The 18344-nt window shown below is 39.3% G+C and overlaps 2 protein-coding genes across 3 annotated transcripts in view; one reads left to right on the top strand and one right to left on the bottom strand.

Annotated features, from left to right (window-relative positions):
• Positions 1-42: 42 nt before the first annotated feature.
• On the bottom strand, positions 43-12486 carry LOC139475950 (paramyosin-like). 2 transcript variants are annotated; one of them, XM_071259163.1, is made up of 12 exons: positions 12390-12486; positions 11963-12091; positions 8863-8974; positions 8444-8545; positions 6081-6159; positions 5388-5502; positions 4907-5091; positions 4515-4670; positions 3529-3690; positions 2756-2914; positions 1753-1920; positions 43-549 (listed from the first exon to the last, which is right to left on the bottom strand). In XM_071259163.1, the coding sequence occupies exons 1-12, from the start codon at positions 12454-12456 to the stop codon at positions 328-330; spliced, it is 1656 nt and encodes a 551-aa protein (XP_071115264.1). In that variant the 5' UTR covers positions 12457-12486; the 3' UTR covers positions 43-327. The 2 variants fall into 2 exon arrangements, with proteins under 2 accessions (XP_071115264.1, XP_071115273.1); XM_071259172.1 differs by having other exon boundaries at positions 11963-12043.
• A 1419-nt stretch (positions 12487-13905) lies between these two features.
• Positions 13906-18344, top strand: part of LOC139475939 (vacuolar protein sorting-associated protein 11 homolog) — a 29417-nt gene continuing 24978 nt past the window's right edge. The window contains exons 1-5 of the mRNA XM_071259156.1: positions 13906-13937; positions 14298-14372; positions 16025-16198; positions 16517-16567; positions 17560-17625. Of these exons, the coding sequence (XP_071115257.1) occupies positions 13923-13937; positions 14298-14372; positions 16025-16198; positions 16517-16567; positions 17560-17625 (381 nt within the window). The 5' untranslated portion in view covers positions 13906-13922. The remainder of the gene's footprint in view (positions 13938-14297; positions 14373-16024; positions 16199-16516; positions 16568-17559; positions 17626-18344) is intronic.

Here is an 18344-nt window from a genome sequence, read left to right as displayed (position 1 = left end):
TTCAGGGCATTAGGACTTACTGAACAGAAGAACATACCTTAAGTCGCCTTAACAATGACAGTTGTCCATATACACATAACAAGAAATCCACAATGATTGGATCATACACTCATAAAGGCATATGAACATGATCAAGAAATACTTGCCAATCAACAAATGTATGTTCACTTTATAGAAAAATATCCTATTTCATTCCTTCATTCATAAGTAAAAATAATGCCTCATTTATACTGTCAAGATGCATAACATTAAGAAAACTCTTCATACAGACTATACTTTAATAGATGGCAGAGTAATATTGTGCTCTATGTCGATGTGTGCTGAGCTTCAGTATCGGAGTATCTTGGTAGTGGAGCGTGGGGTGACGGACTGTGCTGCCATGGAGTGAGACAGTGTTCGCATACTCTCGGCTAGCCGCCCAAACTCCTCCCACTTCTGACTCTGTACAGTATGCTCGAGGCTATTCTCGTTTTCAAACTCGTTGAGACGAGCTTCCACTGATATGAGTTCGTGCTGCAGCTGCAACACCTCCCGGTCCTTCGTCTCCAGCTGTAACAGATGGTGGGAGGTGAATGAGTGAATACTGTTTAAGCCATAGTATCATTACAGCTATATCATAGCTGCCTGTAAACATGGCAAATAATCCTACCCGAAACCAGTGGTTGACAACATGAGAAACAATCCAGGCCGTCTGGGTGCAATGATATACAATCAGCCCGGTCACACATTGTAACCTCCTTTTAAACACCTTAAAATTTCAAGAACTAAGTTCAGAGGATCTGCCATCGCTACAGGAATTGGAGAAGGGGGAGGTTGAGGAGTCAATGACTCGATGTTGATTTTCTCCCTTGCCTTGAAGACAGGTCATGACTGCCCACCTGTCCACACAGTCAGCCAAATCAAAGTGCCTGACGACCTGATCTCCATTTCAGTCTCCTCTTACAACAAGCACAAGGTACTGGGGACCACTTTTGTCCTGGAATCCCTAGTGGTCCCCAATGATTTCCTTCGTTGTCACATGCTTTGTTTGTTTGTTGTTTAACGCCTCACTCAGCAATATTCCAGCTATATGACTGCTTGTTATATGCCTGCCTGATCTCAGTAAGAGGTGTAGACATAGACCTAAAATTGGAGTGCTGAACCATCACCATTTTAACCAGTGGGGATTCTGGGTGACAATTGGCTCCAATCTGCCTATGCTTGCAAGAGGCAACTAAATGAATTGTGGGGTCAGGCTTGGTGACTTGATTGCAGTTTACTGTGTGGATCGATGCTCATGATGTCAATCACTTGATTATTTACCACCGCTATATAGCTGGAATATTTCTTAGTGCAGCATTAATCGAAAAGGAAAGGAAATATCATATCCACAAAAAAGCATAATGATAACAAAAGACAGTGGTGACAGAAATGGAGTGTAGTCCAATCCCGAAACATTCTATACTTATCAGCTCAATAAATCATGGTTAGAATCGGTCTTAAGCAGGCCATGCTTGCCGTAAGAAGCGACTCACGGGATCGGGTAATCAGGCTCGCTGACTTGGTTGATGCATGTCATCAATCCCAGTTTTGTGGATCAATGATCATGATATTAATCACTGGATTGTCTGGCCCAGACTCGATTATTTACAGACCGCCATCGTATTGCTGAGTGCGGTGTTAAACAACAAACAAACAAAAACCAATAAATCATGGCCCTCCCTGTTTGCATGATTGCCTGCAGGTAGGATCTTGTGTCAACTACAGCATTACCTTGGTCTGAAGGTCCGCCACATGGTCCACAAGGAGCAACTTGTCTTGTCTCAGCTGGGTGTTCTCTGCATCAGTAACCACTTGCATGCCTTCCAGCTCTCCTACACGGTTATTGACAGAGCTCAGCTGATGCTCGGTGCTGCTGTGTATTGTTTCTTTCTTTGTGAGCTGTTACAAAAGATCAGAAGCATATCAGAAATAATAACTTCACATCTGTAAAACAGCAGCACTTTTCCTTTGTTTAGAAAAAAGTCAAGAAGCCTACATACATTTTCCTAAAGTCATAACTGAAATGGATCGTATAATCTCAAGAACACAATAAGGAACATGCTACATCGTCCATCAGGAGTTTCCTTGTAGTCCACAGTAATCATTAGCAACCTTAAAATGCAATCTTATTAGATTTGTTTGTCATTTTATCCTGCACCAGATAAACCAGTGACTGACATCATGAGCATCGATCTACACAATTGGGATACAATGCCCTGCAATCAACCGAGGCACCAAGGCCCACTTGCACAAAGCGACGACTATTGTAAGCCTATGTTAAAGAATGGGAGTCATTTTCAAGATAATGTATGGAATCTTGGTCCTTCTGCCTTATGTATTTGGTCAGATCAGGCAGTCATTTTTTTACACCTTGATTCACAAATTTAGATGTTAACAAACAAATACAGAAACAGAACACATACGTTCGTAACTTTTAGATACCATGGTGCTCAGAAACAATAGGGACTATGAAATAGCAACTATACAATAGAATATCACAGCTTTTATTACTTCCATTTGGAGCTGTCCATTTATTATCGTTTTCAAGAGCTCTGAACATGCTGAATGCTTACTTCACTCACACCAAGAATTTAGAAGCCTTGGTGCTTATTGGCTGATCAGAAATTTCACCTGATGCAACCTCCTACGGACAATGGAGTGTTCAGTCAAATCTTCATGCAGGGAGATACCATATTGGAGTAAAATATTTTGATGAGATTGTACTATGTCTTACCTCTTCCAAGTAATGCTGACCCTTTTCAGACTCTCGTCGCAGTTGTTCCCGTAGCTGTTCAATTTCAAACTGTTGTTGTTTCTCCTTGTCGCGACTATTCACAAGTTCCGCAATATTCTCAGAATGGCGTTGGTCATTGCTTTCCCTCAAGCCACGTTCCTACCACAGATAACATGAATACTCAACATCACCAGCATAACTCATCACATAAACAACACATTATGGCTATTTATACAATGGTCAAGGAAGCTCTGACAATAGTGTTTGACCTGTATACATCCAAGCACTTCTGCTACCTACTGTAGCTCTGACAATAGTGTTTGACCTGTATACATCCAAGCACTTCTACTACCTACTGCAGCTCTGACAATAGTGTTTGACCTGTATACATCCAAGCACTTCTGCTACCTACTGCAGCTCTGACAATAGTGTTTGACCTGTATACATCCAAGCACTTCTGCTACCTACTGCAGCTCTGACAATAGTGTTTGACCTGTATACATCCAAGCACTTCTGTTGCCTACTGCAGCTGACAATGGTGTGTGACCTGTATACATCCAAGCACATGTACCCATGTCGGGAATCGAACCTGGGTCTTTGGCGTGAAGGGCGAACGCTTAAAGCACTAGGCTACCAGACCGTCTCTCACAGCATACTTAACTTAAGCACAGTTGACATGGTTGAAGAGGATGACTTGTTACAAACTTCTGTAAAAGTATAAGTATAACCATATGTTGAAGACAGTGTAATGAGAAACCAGACAACAGTCTTACCCTTTCAATCTGTTTGTGTATCTCTGAGATCTGCTGATTGAGCATGGCGTTCTCCTTCACCAGATGGGAGCTGTCCTCTGACACCTTATCTCGCAGGTAGCGATCTTTCTGTGCCGCCAGCTCTGTCTCCTTCAGCTTCTGTCTCAGGTAGCGGATCTCTTCCTGGAAGGATTAATTCTCTGCATGACTCCAAGAACATTCATGACATGCCATAATGATATAATGTCATAAGCACTATGGTGTCACTAAAAAAAACAGAAATGGGAAAGATAAGTATGCCCTCAAGCCTTTCTGTTTGCGAGTCCTTGGGACTCTTGGTCATGCTTTTGGGGAGTCCCAGACATGAAAATAGGTATCCCCTGTGTGATCACTGTACCAACATCAAACAAAACACCCAGTGTCCGTGAAGCCTTGTCTGTAAAAACCCTGTTTGTCACAAATACCCGTCCTGTGTAGGGACTGTGACCTACCCTGAGGTCCTGTGTGACCTTGTCCTGTATTGTGACCTACCCTGAGGTCCAGTGTGACCTGGTCCTGTATTGTGACCTACCCTGAGGTCCTGTGTGACCTTGTCCTTTCTTGTGATCTACCCTGAGGTCCTGTGTGACCTAGTCCTGTATTGTGACCTACCCTGAGGTCCTGTGTGACCTTGTCCTGTATTGTGACCTACCCTGAGGTCCTGTGTGACCGTGTCTTGTATTGTGACCTACCGTGAGGTCCTGTGTGACCTTGTCCTATATTGACCTACCCTGAGGTCCAGTGTGACCTAGTCCTGTATTGTGACCTACCCTGAGGTCCTGTGTGACCTTGTCCTGTATTGTGACCTACCCTGAGGTCCTGTGTGACCTTGTCTTGTATTGTGACCTACCCTGAGGTCCTGTGTGACCGTGTCTTGTATTGTGACCTACCGTGAGGTCCTGTGTGACCTGGTCCTATATTGACCTACCCTGAGGTCCAGTGTGACCTAGTCCTGTATTGTGACCTACCCTGAGGTCCTGTGTGACCTTGTCCTGTATTGTGACTGTGCTGCTGTAGTACTTCTCTTCCAGCTCCCTGAACTGTGTCTCTACCGTCAGCAGCTCAGATCTCTTCTCCTCCAGGTTGAGCTGTGTCAGCTTGTGCTGCTCTATTCGCTGATCCAGCTGCATTGGGGAGGACACATAGCCATCAGTACAGCACATGCTACAGACTACACTTCTGCTACAGCACTCACATGTAGGAAGGACACACTACACTTAGTAACAGCACACACAACAATAGTATATAAGCAGAGGACTCAATACTGCTACAGCACTCACATGTGGGTGGGGAGAAGTAAAGTGGGGGGTGGTGGTGATGAAGAGTTTTGATTCCAGATGATATATTCCCAATTACCAACCTGGCTCCTCAGAGTGGTGATCTGAAGCTCTGCATTCTTTATGGCAGAAGCACTTTTATCTATTTCCGACCTCGCCTCCAGAAGTTGTGTGTCCTTCCGAGACACCTCTCTCTGGCATCGATCCTTCTCCTTCTTGAAGGTGATAATCTCATCTGTCAGCAATCGCTTTTCTCGCTGCCATGTTTCTGAAAAGGAAGACGGACACACTTTGTCAATAAGATGCAATGAGTCGTTTGGAGAAGGTGTGAGGGTAAAGCCTCTGAAAGAGATGTCAGTAATAGTCAATGGTAAGTCAGTGATTATGTGGCCATACTTAAGGCTGAGTAAGGACACCAGGTGTCAGTGACCACTAGGGAAGACCAGCTCTGTTTTATCATACACACAACACTGATTGGTGCTCACACTATCTACCACTGGTTCAACCGGTCTAAGTTTGAAAGCATTTCATGTAAATCACTTGACCAAAAACTGAAGCATTTACCTCTATCAGCCATGTGTTGTTCTTCAAATTTCTCCCTCTCAGCATAAGCCATGGCCATCCCCGACTCTTTCTGCCTCATCTGCGAGTGCATACCATCCATCTCTGACTGCATTTGCTACAACACACACAATGAGCATTGGTAAAGTGACACAAGTGACAGGTGAAGGGGCTGAGCCAATTGAATGTGTTTGTCCAACATATCATATGAATGCATAGATGTAAAAACAAGAGGAAACAAAAAGCATATCAAATTCCCAGTCCAAGTTTTAATTCACTGATCAAACCAATAATTGAGTCGTTTGGGTGACTGGGATAGATTGTATTGGTATTCACAAGTTTGACTTAAATGATTTCAATTACTGGATATTAAATAATGATAAACTAAGATAAGAAGAACTTAACCAAGTCCCAACGATTTTATTCTAGATAAGCAGAATCTACTTTCAGGAGCTGTCTGTATCTAAAATCATTCTACAGTAAGATAAAAAAATCATGATAATATATCTAGACAGTTTCCCATTCACCATTCACAACATGGCTACTATTTTGTTCCGTCAGATTCTGCCTGTTGAAATGTTTTTAGTTTCATATGAAAATATTTTGGCAACTAATTTCAGACAACTGTCTCCTGGACAACTTATTGAGCATCTAACTTCAGTGAAATAGGGGTGCATCACAATATTGAAAACATACCCTCAGTTTGGTGAGCATTTGTTCAGCTTCAGCAGTCATTTTAGGATGCATGTCTGTTGCCTTCTTCGCCTGGTTTCTTGTACTCAGGAGTCAAGGAACTGAACATCTGCACTGAACATCATCATCAACACTTCACGGTACCTAAACACTACATTCCTCCATCACTCCATCACCCGTGACTGCACATGACAGCCTTGCTGTGTAGTCTCTATGTTCAACCAACGAATCAAGCCATGGCCACTTGTTGTATGAACATGATAAAGTATCTATGATCTTAAACCTTTTTCGTCTTGAAGAGATCCAACAGGACCAGTAAATTTTTCTATGTCCTGGTCCTTTGGACCACTGACAAATTTTGGTCAGTACAAAAACTTGTGAAGTATTGAAGATGATCACACTTGTATATAAAATGTAAGTGCTTAAATATCCCACAGTTGCCCGTTATCATGTTAAAGAGTAAATTACCTGCCACATCCAAGCATGATCAGTAAGTGCAAGCACAGTATGAATGGCCATGGCTTAACAATGACAATAAGCAACAGGAATACTTGCTGACAACTGACGGACAGGTCTTCAGTCACACATTCTATGATTCATGCCTGTGTTGTCAGGGGCTCTGTGTCCACATTCAATCATACAAGCCTTCCCAAATATACAAAGACATTCAGTTCTTTCGCTGTTAACTAATTTAATTCAAGATCAAACTTGCATTTGTTCAAGCATCAATTATCCAGAGTATCATATCTCCATTCTATTATGATACATACCCTGGATCCATTTGCCTCTATGGCTTGTTTTGATTCTGGTTCGAATGACACGAAGCTAAAATTAGAACTAGCGTCCAGAAGAAACATTTTCTTTGGAAGTTGATTTCAAGCTCTTGAGTAAGAAGAATCTATTAGTGACAGAGATGGAGCTAGTGGCGTCACTTCCAAAATGAAGCTATACATGATGGCTACAAGGTCCAGGGTATGTATCATTATAGAAAGGAGATAGTGATACATTAGATAATCAAGGATGTGTTTCAAGAGTCTTCAAATTATCCTCTTTCAAACTATTTAATGTGGTGATACATTTCCTTTGCTTAAATATCTGATTAAAATCAGACCTCAGTTCTTGCTACCGCCAAACAAAGATCTGAGGACATCCCATTAGGGATCACATCAGAACGACCTTTCATCCGATCAATCGGAGCATTACTTACCAGATAATGAAAGTGACAGTCGGAATGTGATTTCTAACCATTTAACTCCAAACAATAGTTATGGGTTTCAGTGTTCCCGCTGGCTTTTGAAACTGACAGTTCTAGTGGACTGGCAACTCTAATAATTACCAGTCTCCCCCTAATTTTTGCCAGTCCCAATTTTCAACAAATAAAAAAATGTATGAAAATTGCCTGGTTTTAATTCTTTTAACATCATGTTCAGTGCAAAGACGTCATCTCTGAAGTAACTTATTTAGATCTATACATCATTCACACTAACTTCAGTCACAATTTTCTCCTTTTTTAAAAATATTTCATGACAAAGTTACTACAAATGGATATTAATCAACCTCGAAGCAAAGGGAAATGTTATTTCCTTGCAATGAAAATAGACAAGGGGAAACCCTGATGGTAACAGACAAGCTGACCTTGTTCGAAAAAATTTACTTATATGAATATCGCCAATGTTTAGTTCAACAACAAAGATTTATATGACTTTATTTGCCGGTCCAGAGGGACTGGCAGTCACCTGAATTACCGGTTCAAGCCTAATTTTACCAGTAAAAAAATGGTAATTACCAGTAAACGAGAACACTGGGTTTAACGACTGAATCCGTACAATCTAGACCATCTCTTAGCCATTCCAGAATGTTCTTTTGTTCAGGTTTCAAATTTTTTAATCGAGAATTTGTCAAAATATGTTTCAAAATGCAGTCGCCAATTTGAAATTAGTGCCGTAAAGCACGAGAAAGCTGCCTTCTGATTGGTCATTCCATTGGTCGGTCAAGGTTCGCGCAAGGTCGGTCTGACGCGACCCGTAATGGGATGTCCTCAGATCTTTGTTTAGCGGTAGCCTGAACTAAGATCTGATTTCAATGAGATTGAATATCTGATAGATTTATTAGAAAAAAAGCCATGGCAACCACATTGAAATTTGGATTGGAATAATTTGAGCAAACGTCAGCATGTGTGGGTCCTACATGCAAAGTTTTAGTCCTTGCAGACCCAGTGGTTACAAGGGCAGGACAATTAGAAAACTGACTGTTGCATGATAGGCCATGTTACACAGGTCAGTTAGTCTTCCACCATCGCCATGATTTAATATTAATGACATGTAAAATATTGTTAAAGATTCCAAATAAACAATTGTCAAGGATATAGATAGTTGGCCTCGAGTTCCAGGAAGTAGATCTGTTGCTGGAGATTCTTGATGTACTCAGCTTCAATACCAGTTAGGTTACTGTGGCTCTTGTTCATCTTTCTGCAAAGCATAAATATTCTGATGCTGCAATGGTGTCATCCTCTATACCTCCAGGGCTCTGGCTATTATCAATGTTTTCTTATTCAGATAGACAACCAACTAAACATTGGATCCATACTGCTTCAGTCAAAATCTTATCTAACACCAAAGAGTTCACGTTTAATTTTGTAAAATGGTGATAAACATACTGTGTCTTCAATGTAGAGCTGTGTGTTCAGTTCCAAATTCAATTTAGCAGGGTTAAACCTACAGCTAACCTATCTCTACCTTGAAAACACAGTGTGTTGATTTCCCAGTTGAACACTTAAGAAACAAACCCAGAAAAGCCTGCTGCCAAGTTCCCTGTGCTCTTCCGAAGAGAGTTGTTCACAGAACTGTCTCTCTTGAGCATGCTGGACGCACGGGAGGGTACATCCGTTAAATAAGCACCTGAAACAACAGTATGTGCATTTTGACAATCATATACCATGTACACAGAACTAGTTCCATCAACATACCCAAACACATGGTAGGGTGGTTGAACGTTTCATTCAGTTTGTCAATTTCTTGGGAAGGAAATGATAAACTGAATCAAAAGTTCAACCAAATTGGTAAGTACAGAATATTCAAAACTGAAATTGGTGAAATAACAGCTTATCATAGCTTATTGAGTTTTTTATATACCAGTAGATATCAAGAGTTTTGAGAGTTGGCATCCTACAAAACATGCTAAATGCATCTTATGTCTGAACCGAGCCTTCCTAGAAATCTCTAGTCGCTATGGCCTGTACAGTCATATCCAACTAGCCCACAGCTAAATTATTTTTTTATAACAGCCAGATTTTTCAGAGAAAACAACTAGTCCTTTCAGGTTTTTACTAGTCTTGGACTAACATACTAGCGGAAGAATCTAACCTTGAACCCTTTGCCCATGATACAATACCCAAAACTTCTGCCCCACAAAGGTTATGTAGGTAGAATAAACATGCAGAGTCAAGCTGTCACAATTGAATCCTCATCAGAGTGACTACATTTTAACTTTGTACTTTGACATTATTTACAGCAATGATGTTTGTACATTTGTCAACATATTAAATAATTTCCTTCTAGAAATGTTCTGTAATCTTTCAGACACATGTTTAAGTTACCAAAGCGACATGCATGACATGTGAAAACAAAATAAATGTGTAAGAAATGATCATAAACATGATAAAGTATATACATGTTTATACTATATATATATACACTAGCAGACATACTTATAGCTAATGTGTACAGGCATAGATGATAGGATAATGATGATGAATGTATATACACATGATACAGATACAGTTACTGTTTCATTGAATTCAACTCTCTGATACTCATACATAAGCAAGTTAAACATGTTAAGGCCCCTACCCCTAAAGGATATGTTTCTCATGATTTCTGGTTCCAGCCTGTGTCATTTCAGTGTTGGTGAATCAGAAAATCAGACCAGAAACATAAAACGTCTTTAGGGGGCCTAACAGTGGTTAAAGAAGAAACAAATGATTGAAATATTGGACATATTATACAATAATTATCATGTGACATGAACTACACTACTGACACATGAAAAAAAAGGAAGAAACCTTGGCCTCAGGGAGACATGGTGGAAAAATTCTACATTTTCTCGCAAGAACACAAGTTGTACATGAGAGAAACAACATTAGACATTTCCATGTTACCTATCTTGTGAGCACTGCGGGGAAAAATATGAAAAGCATTGTTAACATGGTTAGTGAAATGGTTAGTTTTAGAACTCTGTCTGAAAGTCCCCCTAAGCTGAATGACAACATCAAGAACACAGACCAAAATTGGAATAGTATTCACTTTCAGTTATCTTGCAGTGACTGTTTGATTCAATGCCAGCACTATTGCAATTATATCACCACAAACAAAGAAATGTAATGGGCGGCTCCAGTATTCAAACACATGATCATAGATTTCTGGCGTGCCTAAGAGATGGAACCCTGCACAGTGAATTGTGCCTCCTTAGATGACTGGGCCATCCATGCCTCCTTTACCTTGCAGTGAATTGAGTTATTCTGGGTTATATTTCAAAGTGAGCAGATACCATAGCCCTAATGCTGCAGCCTTCAAGGAAAAGGTCATCAGCAACTTATGTTGGTTTTAAGGAGTGACATAATGGATCTGATGCTAAGGGTCAGTGACTTGGTTCATTGTGTGTCATCATTCCCTGACAATGTGGATTATTGCTCATAATATCAATCACTGGATTGTCGGGTCCAAATTTGATTATTTACAGACTGTCGTCATAAAGCTGGTATACTGGTATGTACAAACAATTGAAGGATCTGCATTAGGCTAAAATGTCAATAGCATGACAGTTGACTACTAGTATCTTGGTGATGTTCCAGCTTAAACCATACAAATGTATGCAGTGCCATATTTCTGCTAAGTTGGAGCTTCATTCTCATATTTTTCAACTACCAAAGCCTCTGTGTATTGCTATATCCTGTCAAAAAGATGTGCATTGTTTGTCTTATGTTATCATTATCATGGCAAGAACTGGGAAATTGAAGTATACTATTACAAAATTGAGCATGTAGCTAATGTTATATTTGGGATAACACTTTCTTAGTAAAGTGCAGATTCTAGTACTTTTTTGGGTTGAGTCCCGTCCGAGATTCGAACCCACACCTGCCAGGGTGAGGCACCTAATCGCCAGCACACAAAGTCAGCGATCTAACCCACTCAGCCACCGAGGCTTCCACAAAAATGGAAGTCCGACAACTGGTAGTCTAGATCACGTACTTTGAGTACCCCCCTGACAAGTGTAAATTGTCACGGCTCCCATGGCCGAAAGCTATGAATACACAATGCCATTTAGAAAGTGGTCAAATGTAACTAATGTTATATTTGGGATAACACTTTCTAAGTTAAGTACAGATTCTAGTACTTTTTTGGGTTGAGTCCAGTGGCGATTAGGTGCCTCACCCTGGCAGGTGTGGGTTCGAAACCCGGACAGGACTCAACCCAAAAAAGTACTAGAATCTGTACTTTACTAAGAAAGTGTTATCCCAAATATAACATTAGTTACATTTGACCACTTTCTAAATGGCATTGTGTATTCAAAATTGAGCATGTTAAGATATATCGTGTTACTGTCACACAGTCATATTGACAGCGCTTTAGGAGACCATGATGTTTAACATGCATGAATTGATAGGAGTATGTTTGAGTGAAACTGTTTGGCTTGTGCACATGAAGTAAAAGTGCTACTAAAAGACGTCTACAGCTATTTACCATTCAGCCTTGGGCCAGTTTTAGCAACCAGAACATGGTGAACTTGACAACAGTAGAAAATGTTAACTACAGTGATGACTATTGTCCAGACATATCTGTGAACTAGGGCCTATAGCTTGTATATGCTACTAAAGATAGGAAACATACCTTTGGACTCAGTATTTGAAAGTCTTGAAGGAGATGGACTCCTTGATCTAAGTTTCCGGCTCCAATCATAAACAGCAGGACCTTGAGATCCAAGAGGTTGAGATATTCTCGACATGTTTATGCTAGACCCTATAGATGTTGACAAAATGACGGTAAAGTGTGAATAAGAAGTTGGTAAAGATGTTAGAACATAGGCACTAGAATATATCTCCTGACGTCAGCAAGTGAAAAAGAACCAATTGGTTTAGAAACTGTCTGATTCCAAGTTTATCCGGTTGAGAAAAGCACCTGTCAAAGCTCCAGTCTCGACACGGGCTTGTTCACAATCAAAGGTCTTTATGAATGAGATGAACTGTTCTGGTATGCAGAAATGAACAATGCATGCTCCACGAAAATTCATATATCAACTGTTTATGATGCTACAAACCTCCCAAAGATCTCACGGATGACCGTAATCCGGCCTGTTTTCCAAATGTTGACGAAGTTCGAGACATCTTATCAACAGGAAGCAAGTCGAAACGCGGCGCTCGTTGACCGGCAACGGCACGTAATACTTTCCATACAACTAACCTTTGTTAACGGGCTTCTGCTGGCGGCATTTGAAATGTCGTATAAAACACTATGAATATTTGTGTACTTCATTCGCTCGAAGATAAATATCGATTGGGCTTGTAGAAAACTCTAAGAAAGTAAATCAAATTAAGGATGAAACTGCAAATTAAAGTCCAAATGAAATTTTTTTAGTGATATTAATTGTAACTTTTAAATGTGCAATATCAGAATGGCCATAAGTTTGTTTGTAACGTCAGTGACTATTTTGGTGGTAGAGTGATGTTGGATGGTTGGACGGCTTGATGGTAGGGTGTGGTTGGGTGGTAGGTTGCAGTAGGATGATAGGGTGTTGTTGGGTGGCTGGGATATTTGTCAGAGACAGACCAGTCTTTCCGTCACAGCTTCAAGACAAACATGTTTTCCCAACACATCGTTTCAGCACATCCAGCGCGCCTAGGGGACATTGTTTTTTTGGTCAAAACTTAAGCAAAAATGTGTTCCTTGTATATTCTGAAACAAATTAATGTTTTCTAATTACATCAGTCTCTCTTCTCAGATTTACATATATCTGACACCGACTCACTGAATTTGAAAGAGGAATACCACAACCACGGAAACACCATCGGTTATATGTTATATGTTTAAGTTGCATCGGCTACAAGCCTACAACCCATTAAACAGGGTCTGAACCTATTTATGTTGAAAACCTTTGACTACTAGCTTGTACGTGACACGTGTTATATAATCTTCTGTGTAAATAGAACCCCAAGAGTCAGAATATCAATTTCAATATGGGTGCCATCGATATCAAACTTACAGCTTTTTTAATTCCTTTGTTTCTGGGAGTTCTTCAAACATCTTTATTAATAAAAAACAGAGTTCCATAGAAGAGGTCGAACATGTTTTATTGCAACATCGTCTACAACGCCCGACGTTGGATTCCGGGCATGATGTCTTGAATAGACCTGACACAACTTATAACTACAACCACTCACGTACAGTTTTAGATTCATTGACAATTTTGTTTCTGAGGTCTGATAAAGCTTTGGAAAATAAAAATATATCTTCAATATTGATGCCCTGAATTAACTGGAGACCATCTGAGATCAAGTACACCATAAAATAAAATAGCTGTTCCCGAACGGGCGGTATGGCATAAATATCATTTGTAATGAGAGTAGTCGCGGTGAAAATAGTTTAATATTTTGAGGAAACGTATTTGTTTTCGAATAAAGTGATATTATTAGCTTGTTAGCTAGAAGAGGCGAATCAAAATATAAGTGTATGATTTTTATAACAATGCTCGTGATAAGAAACCATTGATGTACATATTTTGAAATAATTAGGTTTCATTTCGCGATTGGCTGTAGATAGCTCCACTTATACTTAAAAGGTGAAGGTCGTCAACATGGCCTTCCTGCAGGTAGGCGTTTACGATAATTGTATTATATCGACACAACCAAAGCAACATTAAATATATGATCAGCATTACGTACTGCTATTGATTCCTCATAGGCTGGTGTGTTGGTGTTTTGCCCGCCATTGTGTCCACAGCTGATAATGAGCAGATGATATTCGCAAGATCGAATCGGGAAATGCGAATGAACGATTTATTCTTTTTCACTTGACCATATGACCATGATCACCATGTTGACAGCTGAGTCCAAAACCACTGCAGTTGCATCACAGATCGATTGATGTACATGCAGTATGGGTCAGTTCGTATAATAGAAAATCTTTGAATATTTTTGACTGAGTAATAAATATCGTTTAATGTTTGCAGTGGAGAAGATTCAACTTCTTTGAGAAGGAAACGGTCAAAGACCCAGAAACAGACCAATATTTTGATCAGCTCAAGGTAATTTTTGCACTGATTTTCTCGTTTACAAGTTAAATGTCTGTACTGGATTCAACATCTTTTATTTGTAACCTTCAGTTCAGGTGTTATGTCATATAAGGATGTTGGCCAACATATATACTCGGACCCCATGGTACCGCGGCATTCATCATATCGCGGCATTTGTGTTTTCTGGTAGTTCATGCTGGACAAGCCTCTTAGCAGCTTCTTTCAGTGGCATTTAGAAGTTGGAGTGATGAAGTAAGACGAGTTCTATGGATGAACAACTTCTTTATTACAATTAGTGCGACGTTTCGGTGTAGATCCTAACACCTTTATCATCAATTGCTTGATAAAGGTGTTAGGATCTACACCGAAACGTCGCACTAATTGTAATAAAGAAGTTGTTCATCCATAGAACTCGTCTTACCTCTTAGCAGCTGTCTGTTAATGCAAATCAGTAACCAGGAAGTGCACACTTGGTAAACAATTTCAATTTCCCGTCTGCTGTAAGTAAGGAGTTATTAATGCGTTGATACATATTTATGGCATCTTTTGTAATATTGCCTTACCCCCATCTATCAATGGCCAACGATATAACCCGCAGTTCCCCAAGTAAACTTTCTCTATCGACCTGAACTAGATCATCTGCATATTCATGGCGACTAATAAGGTAACGGAAGTTATGTAGTCCACACATTTTTTCCCGCTCTGTGCCCAGAATCTATTTGGAGATCATAAGGGCCATAATGCCAAACTTAGAAATACGTTCTTAACTAGAAGCCAAAAGATAAATACATACTTTGGGAAAACTAGGAGTGCTTTTTATATATTTATTGTTAACATTTAACATTTTTCCATTATGTGACATATTATTGTCATCCAATTTGTTTTTATAAATAATCTTAGAATATCATTTCTGATATTTTGTTGTTGATTTTTTAAATATTTTTTTCGCTTACTTTTCTGTAAATATGCATTGAATACCTCTTACAGATAACACAATTTAGAATTTTACTTGTGCTGTCTTTGCACTTGTCTGGACAAATCACTGATGTCTGGCATGATCATACTAAGTGGTTTGTAGAATTGTGTCCTCTTTTTGTCCAATTCGGACCGCCATACACAACCTTCTCTGTACTGCAATACGATGGAGTTCTCTCCCTTCTCTAACTGAGCGTGAGGCGCAGCTTTTACTCGGAGCTACTAATGTAAATAATGAACTTTTATCAGTAAAATATGCATTGTTAGATCCAGTAAATGACATCTGATATAGAGAACACGAATAATCATAAAGGTTAGTCAGTGCATTTTGTTCCGTTCAGCGTACATGACAAGTACCGCGATACCCCGAGGCTGCAGGCTATATCATATCTTTTAACATGTTTAAAACATTTAGCTTAAATGATGTTAATTTCTCCCTCTGCAGGTTCTATGTGTTATTTTAAAGAATTGGTTGAAAACAAAAATACTCCTATCAACATTGTAGAGAACTAAACGTATCAGGTTAGGATGACAACAAAAAAACACCTCTTATTTTAGCAATTACTTCTGGTCCTACATGTCTTTTGACCTAGTGCTACCTTATATTGCTATCACATATACGATGCATATTAACTTGATTAAAGTGAATATGTATGTGTAAAATGAGTATTATCTTGTACAAATTACAGGACAAGAATGTATCTGTCTGTGCCAGTGGCAGAGGGCAGCTTATTGCTGGCGACTTTGATGGCAACATCTATCTCATCAATAGACAGCTACAAATGTCATCTTTCAAGGGTTATGAAATTAGAGTTAGCCATCTTCATCAGATGAAACAACACAATATCTTGGTGTCGATAGGGGTAAGTTGATTACATGATATATTGAATGATTTTCTTTAACCATCACTCTTTTAGAAGAGCACAAAACATAGTGCTCAAGACTGTTGTTGATCAGTATTTTTTCTTGTTTTATGTGCAACGGGGGACAGCATATCGGAACATATTTAGAAACAAATAAACGTTAATCTTGTTTTTTTTCATAGTACTGTTAACATTTTTAAATCAACATGTTCAACCCAGACAGCTTCTATTGAATCCTGCTTCGTGGTATTGCAATGTATTGACACATGTCAATATATTCCTCCTTCTCTTCAATGAGCATATGACTCTGCCTTACAGGAAGATGAACAAGGGGTGAATCCACTGATAAAAGTATGGAACTTGGAGAAGGTAAGATTTGAACATGTTACTTGAGGATTATGCCACAATATTTCCAATACTTCTGACTTATATAAGTCATCATCATGTAAACGTTCTTTGTCGAAAAGGTGGCACGGCTGGCCCAGTCATCATAAGTCCTACAATTTGCTGTGCAGATTTGCAACATTTAGTTGTCCCAGAATCTGATGGATTTCCTGGTTCCTCCTGATTATGATTCATGGTTTGTCAGAACCATGTCTCTGATGGTGGCTTTAACTAAAGTGGTAAACATCCGGATATCTACAAGTTTGTTTGTTTGTCATTTAATATGACACCCAGCAATATTCCAGCTGTATGAAGGCAACCTGAGAATAATAAAGTCTGGTCCCAACAAAGTAGAAATAATTTATGGATAACAACTTCTTTATATAAAGGCATTGTTTCGGTATAGATTCTTATATCGTTGTCAGACACCAACAACGGTATAAGGATCTTAACTGAAATGTTGCCTTTACAGTAACTAATGAAGCTGTTATCCATAAATTATCTCTACTTTGTCATCCGTCAATTTCTTTGTAGTACCTATCAAACAATTGGTCCAGACAGATGGATCATGTTGATATGAGCAATTATCCACACGATCTGGGATGTCTACAACCTGGAAAGGCTGCATCCACCCACATTAACATACCATGATATGACTAAAATACTTAATAACATGTAAAGGGGTGTTATACCCAACTCACTCACTCTTCAGTGAAAAAGGTAAAGAAATCAATTATGTAGTGATATTCAAAATGTTTGTCTTGGACAGATTTAATTATATAGACTATGTTATCATTCTTTGTAAGACCTTTTCCCATTTAATTATATTTGAAAATGACTATCAGGTGTCCTCTGTGTAAAATGAACAAAGCTGAAAATGTTGATAAAGACAAAATCAGAGCTGGCATCATGTACAAATTGAAGTATTTTGCATTTTCCAAGAATCTCTTAAGCCTTCAGAAATATATGTTCCTCAGATGGAGAGGGGAAGTCCTATATGTACGAGGATATCAAGGGCGATACCAGGGAACAAACCAACACCGGTGAGTGTTTGACATTGATAAAATACTGCCAGTGCTTGAAGTTTCCACATCTGTTGAGAGTTGTCTACCTTAGCTGAAGGTCGATTCAAATACATGAGAATACACATGATACTCAATCTCATTAAAATCAGATCTTTGTTCTCGCTATCTTTAAACAAAGATCTGAGGACATCCCATTAAGGGTCACGTAGGAACAACCTTTCATCCAACCAGTCAGAGCGTCGCATACCAGATCATGACAGTGACAGTCGGAATGTGTTTTCTAATCATGCAACCACGAAATATTTAACACTGGGTATTCCGAACGACAGTTACAGGTTTTATGATTATATCCATACAATCTAGGCCATCTATAAGCCATTCCAGGGTGTTCTTCTTATCAGTTTTAATTTTTTTAATCGAGAATACGTCAAAATAGGTTTCGAAGCATAGTTGCCAGTTTGAAACTAAGTGTCATAAAGCTCGAGAAAACTGCCTTCTGATTGGCTTATGTCAATTTTTTGTCAGTCATTTCATTGGTCGGTCAAAATTCGCGAAAGTTTGTTCTGATGTGACCTGTAATGGGATGTCCTCAGATTTTTGTTTAGCGGTAGCAAAAACTAAGATCTGATTTTAATGAGATTGCGTAATACTTATCCTTTTGTTTTTCATCAAAGTGTTAAACATCTAAGTCCATTCGTGACATTAGTTTTCATCCAATATTTCTATTTGTTATACAT

This window comes from Haliotis cracherodii, unplaced genomic scaffold (assembly GCF_022045235.1).
Source record: "Haliotis cracherodii isolate W230 unplaced genomic scaffold, xgHalCrac1.p SCAF_1, whole genome shotgun sequence".
NCBI lineage: Eukaryota > Metazoa > Mollusca > Gastropoda > Lepetellida > Haliotidae > Haliotis > Haliotis cracherodii.
Note: the sequence above shows the minus strand (reverse complement) of the source record. Positions and strands in the feature narration are given on the sequence as shown.

What these genes read in the sequence shown, in the direction of transcription:
- LOC139475950 (XM_071259163.1), bottom strand. Translation starts at nt 12,456, where the DNA reads ATGTCTCGAACTTCGTCAACATTTGGAAAACAGGCCGGATTACGGTCA. An exon ending in TTCAAATACTGAGTCCAAAG is followed by an intron (nt 8,975 to 11,962) that starts GTATGTTTCCTA and finishes CTGTTGTTTCAG; the next exon opens with GTGCTTATTTAACGGATGTA. An exon ending in ACAACACATGGCTGATAGAG is followed by an intron (nt 5,092 to 5,387) that starts GTAAATGCTTCA and finishes CTTCCTTTTCAG; the next exon opens with AAACATGGCAGCGAGAAAAG.